This window comes from Pelophylax lessonae, assembly GCF_965119305.1.
Source record: "Pelophylax lessonae genome assembly, chromosome: 4".
Lineage (NCBI taxonomy): Eukaryota > Metazoa > Chordata > Amphibia > Anura > Ranidae > Pelophylax > Pelophylax lessonae.
The window spans coordinates 671,391,863-671,397,567 of NC_138771.1; the positions used below are offsets into that span (position 1 = coordinate 671,391,863).

The window sequence follows — 5,705 nt, forward strand, 5'->3', positions numbered from 1 at the left end:
ATTCACAAACTGGCTTCAGCTGGCTCTCCAACCCATTGGCATATACCCCTCTACCATTTTTCATCAATAAGAGGCCATCTAGCTCAACCATGAAGCCATAAATCCCCCCTTGAGGACCGTACACACCATTGATGTAAACCTCTGCCGGGAAATATTCACAAACTGGCTTCAGCTGGCTCTCCAACCCATTGGGATATACCCCTTTACCATTTTTCACCCGTGTAGGGAATAATTGTAGAAGCCTCCACGATTAGGCTCTACATGGGTGAAACATGGGGGGTATGTCCAGAGAGAGCCAGCTGAAGCCAGTTAGTACATATTTGTCAGCAGTGGTTCACATCAATAGTGTGTGCTTTGTTGGGGATTTGTATTCACCAGGCCCTAGGCAAAGTTCTTAAACTTCTCAATTTCCCCGACATATCTTTATACAACCTCGAACTACGCATAACCCAGCATGGAGGGGCTCAGTGAAGGTGGTGGTAAAGGTGCAGAGGTGTCGGATCGGCTCAAACAGATCATAAAAGGAGATCCGCCCGGCCTCATAATCCAGATATATCCTGACTCTAATATTGGGAATATTGGTTGGTATAAGGATTGCATTACTGTCATTTATCACCACAATCTGATTACCAAACCGGCCCAAACACCAAGACTTTTTATTATAGCCAACCAGTGACCGTAATCCTCTCCTGCCTATACTGGTGTAACACATCCCGACCGTCCATTCATCTGATTCCCCGACATCCACATCCCAGTAATGTCTCCCTGAGGAGAAACTCTGACTGCTCATCACCTGAGGCCAAAATTTAAATCTCTCTGGTGTTTCTGGGTGATTCTGGCTATCTAATGACCTGGCTACGGTTTTCCTGTCATCTGATATCTGTAGATAATTATTAGCTGTGTTTCCATCCAGTAATATGTCTGCAGCTTCCTCTTTATAGAAAAATAGATTTACCTCTGTTATTATATGAGATAATGCATGCAATGTATGTGATACCCGAGTCACACCCAGACCCCCTCCATCATGGAGGAGTTCCTCATGTCTCTCTCTGTCCTCATTATCTCCATCCTCAGTATCACACAAGTCACCTGTGTCTGATTCCTGTAAGACAGTCAGTGGATCCGTCATGTTACACAGCTCCTCAATGTCCACCATCTTCCTGGACAGCTCCTCCTTCTTTATTTCCAGATCCCGGATGGAGATGGAGATCCGCTCTGCCCGCCCGGAGATCTCCCTCAGGACTCTCTTCTCGAGGTCTTCCAGACGTCTCCTGAGATCTCTAAACAGGGCAGTGACTCTCTCGGTGTCACCAGCTGCTTCTTCTTCTACTTTCCTCCTGTGTTCCTGCAGACTCTGGACTCTTTCCTCCGTCTCCTCTCTCTTTGTCAGAAGTTTCTGCAGAACATTCCTCAGTGTCTCCTTTTTCTTCTCAGAAGCCTCATCCAATGATTCCATCTCATGTCCTTTATGTCCTCCAATCATACAACAAGAAATACAGATACAGGTGGAGTCCTCAATGCAGTAATACTCCAGGATCTTCTTATGGACGGAGCATTTCCTGCTCTCCATGGACAAGGTGGGGTCACATAAGATGTGTTCTGGGGACTTTTTGTGGACTCTCAGGTGTTTCTCACACAGGGAAACCTCACAATGTAGACAGGATCTAACAGCAGGTACAGGGGAGTCCACACAGAGAGTACAGAAGACCCCGGACTCCTCTTGATCTGACTGAGCAGACAAAAAATGCTCCACTATGTTACGTAGTTTCATGTTCTTCTGCGGTGCAGGACGATCCGGAAACTTCTCTCTGCATTCAGGACAGGAATATCCTCCAGACCCCCCCTGTGTATCCAGCACACCATCAATACAGACCCGGCAGAAGTTGTGTCCACATCTCAGGGTTACAGAATCTGTATAAATGTTCCGACAGACGGAACATTTCAGCTCAGCTCTCAGATTAGCAGACGCCATCGCTGATCGCAGGAGAGGGAAATGAAAGTGAAATTTCCTGACATTAGGGAAGAATGCAGATAGATGGTGTCACGAGGATCACATCCACAATGACTTGCCAACCAGAGCAAAGTCCTGCTTTAGGGAAGGAGGGGTGAGGAAAGAGCTTGTTACGGGGTAAAAATAGATTAAGAAACAATTATCACAGCCTGCAATAGTGCAATAACGCAAGGGTGGTAATGTGGAATCTGGATGGCTGGACACACACAGGGAGAGCCAAACAATAATCTGGAGTTCTCCAATGGTTGTGTAGCAGCTAGGTGATTTCCACACAATCTGGAGATCCTCCATGATATAAGTGTGTTTGTAAGTCTGAATCCATGAACACTTTCACTTTTCCCACCGTCCACACACACATACCAGACACATGACTAGCGATGGACGAACATCGGCCGGGGCGGATCATGAACATTATCCGCAAACTTTCTCAAATGTTCGTGAACCGCAAGTTCGCAGCGGGCCCCATTGATTTTAATGGGAAGCGAACTTTAAAAACCTTCAGGTCATATTTGCAGCCACAAAAGACGTACTAGACAAATAGTCCCAGCACATGGACAATGTCATAACCAAAGTATTGTTATTGGAAAAGTTGCCATAATTTTTTTTTTTTTCAGCAAAAAACATTTTTTTTTTTTAAATCAGCCAGAACTGACAGCAGCCAGTAAATACATGTCAAATACATATAGGTCCATTCACATGTCTGTAAAATGGGTCCGCATGCGTTCCACAATTTGGCGGAACGTTTACAGACCCATTGATTTTCAATTCCAGTCTGAAAAATTAGGCATTCACAGGATAAAGCAGTAAGTGTAGGCCAGTACAGGCCCCAAAAGTTAGCCCACATGGGTTTACCTGACAGTTAAGAACATTGTATTCTGTGGCTGAAGGTCCATTAGGCATTCACAGGATACATAAGTAAGTGTCGCCCATTCCAGGCCCCAAAAATTAGCCCACATGCGTTTACCTAACAGCTAAGAACGTTGTATTCTATGGCTGAATGTACATTAGGCATTCACAGGATACAGAAGTAAGTTTCGCCTGGCCATTACAGGCCCCAAAAATTAGCCCACATGCGTTTACCTGACAGCCAAGAATGTTGTATTCTGTGGCTGAAGGTACATTAGGCATTCACAGGATAAATAAGTAAGTATCCCCCATTCCAGGCCCCAAAACTTAGCCCACATGCGTTGCGTTTACCTGACAGCAAAGAATGTTGTAATCTGTGGCTGGAGGTACATTAGGCATTGACAGGATAAATAATTGTCGGCCATGAAAGGCCCCAAAAATTAGGCATTCAATGGACATGAAATGCCTTTTATGCCACTGTATTTACCGAAGACAAGGACCAGGAATTGTTGTGGGTGGATGATGGTCTGGCGGATATTTGTGGCCTGTCATGGGGAATTTTTATCAAACATGGTCTACTGGTCACATGTGTTGAATTCCTCTGAAATCCCTGCCTCATTCATTTTTATAAATGTGAGGTAGTCAGCACTGTCATGAGCTAGGCGAGTGTGCTTCTCGGTCACAATCCCCCCTGCTGCACTGAACGTCCTTTCGGACAGGACACTGGACGGGGGGCAAGCCAACAGTTCCATTGCAAATTGTGCAAGCTATGGCCTGAGGTCAAGCCTGCCCACCCAGTAGTCCAGGGGTTCATCACTCCTCAGAGCGTCCACATCGGCCTTTAACCTGATGTTGTCGAACACCTGCCGGTCTAGGCATTCCCTGACGCTGGATCAGGAGTACAGCTGTCGATGGGTCGGCTGAAAGAATGATCTCATATCTGAAGTGACCAACAAATCTTCAAAACGCCCTCTCCTTGCAGGCGCTGTTGGATTGGTACCCGCAACTGTCTCTCTGTGGATGGAAATTCCTCTGCCAGCGCACGCAAAAGCAGAATGCAGCATTTCTCGAAGCAAGGCCTGGAAGTGCTGTATTCTGACCGCCCTCTGTGATGGTGGTAACATTTCCGCCATTTTTTGTTTGTACCGGGGGGTCTAAGTACGTTGCCAACCAGTACTGGTCCTTGCCCTTTATGCTTTTTATACGGGGGTCCCCCTTAAAACACTGGAGCATGAAGGCCCCCATTTGCACTAAACTCGAAGCGGTGTAGTGGCTTGGCTCCTGCTCATCATCCAGGATAATGTCGTCCTCGTTCTCCTCCCCCCCTTCCACGGACAACACCAGGGATCCCAGAAAGGTTTAAAGCATGCTCTTCTTGCTCCTCCTCATCTGCCCCGGCACCATCCTCCTCTGACTCCTCTTCAGACTCCTGTTGTTGACTTGTCTCAGATGGAGTAGCACCCCCTGGGAATTCATTCAACATTGCGACTTCCTCCTCTTCCTGCTCCTCGATGGCTTGATGGCTTAATCGATGAGACGACGCAAAGCACGCTCCAGAAAGAAGGCGTAAGGTATGATGTCACTGATGGCGCCCTGGCCGTGACTAACCAGTTTGGTGATCTCATCGAATGGCCGCAGAAGTCTGCATGCATCACGCATGAGCAGCCACTGGCGAGGTGAAAAAAACCAAGCTCCCCAGAACCTGTCCTGCCGCAGAGTTCGTACAGGTAGTCTTTAACTGCACCTTTCTGCTGGAGCAGCCTATCAAGCATATTCAAGGTTGAGTTCCATTGCGTCGGGCAGTCACAAATAAGACGCCCGAGGGGCAGGTTGTGTCGCCGCTGAATGTCAGCAAGGCGAGCCATGGCTGTGTAAGATCTTCTGAAATGGCCCGAAATTTCCCTGGCCTGCCACAAGACGTCCTGGACCCCAGGGTATTTGGCAATGAATCGCTGCACGACCAAGTTCAAGACGTGTTTAATTTTGCCCTGTTTCAGCGCACTCAGCAGATTGGCATCGCTGTCGCACACCACTTTACCAACTGTCAAATTTAGTGGTGTAAGCCACTGATCTGCCTGTGAACGCAAAGCTGAGAGGAGTGCAGGACCAGTGTGACTCTTGGCTTCCAGGCACAACAGACGCAGCACAGCATGGCAACATCTCACCTGGAATGTGGAATAGGTTCTGGGGATCTTGGGCGGCACAGCGGAAGAGACGGTAGCAGTGGAACAGGAGGAGTCAGCCGAGGAAGAGATGGAGAATGGAGTAGGAGGAGGAGAAGAAGAGGCAAGCCTGCATGCAATCCGTGGCGGTAAAACCAAATCTACACGGGTGCCAGGGGTTAAATGCTTGACAGCCGTCAGAGGGTTCACCCAGTTGGCAGTAAAAGTTAAATACCTTCCCTGCCAGTGTTTGCTAGACCATGTGTCTGTGGTCAGATGTATCTTGGCACCGACACTTTGTGCCAGAGATACATTCTCTTGCCGCTGAACATGGCCATACAGCTCTTGAATGCCCTTCTGCGAGAAATATTTCCTTCCTGGGACCTTCCATTGTTGTGTTCCAATGGCCACAAATTTCCAAGAGGCCTCCAAGTCCACCAGTTGATATGGCAGTAGTTGGCGGGCTATCAGTTCCGACAAGCCAGCAGTCAACTGTTGGGCAAGAGGGTTATCCGGTGCCATGTATCAGTGCCACGTATCAGTGCCACGAATCAGTGTCCACCAGTGCCACATATCAGTGCCACGTATCAGTGCCACGAATCAGTGTCCACCAGTGCCACTTATCTGTGTCCACCAGTGCCACTCACACAGACCAAGCAGAGATAATGGAATATATATACCATTAC

The 5,705-nt window shown here is 47.9% G+C and overlaps 1 protein-coding gene across 1 annotated transcript; it reads right to left on the reverse strand.

The window, feature by feature from the left end:
* Nucleotides 1–365: 365 nt before the first annotated feature.
* Nucleotides 366–2,073, reverse strand: LOC309554212 (E3 ubiquitin-protein ligase TRIM11-like). Its single transcript, XM_082255846.1, has one exon. It carries the CDS (start codon nt 1,970–1,972, stop codon nt 404–406), a length of 1,569 nt encoding a protein of 522 aa, XP_082111972.1. The 5' UTR covers nt 1,973–2,073; the 3' UTR covers nt 366–403.
* Nucleotides 2,074–5,705: the final 3,632 nt, after the last annotated feature.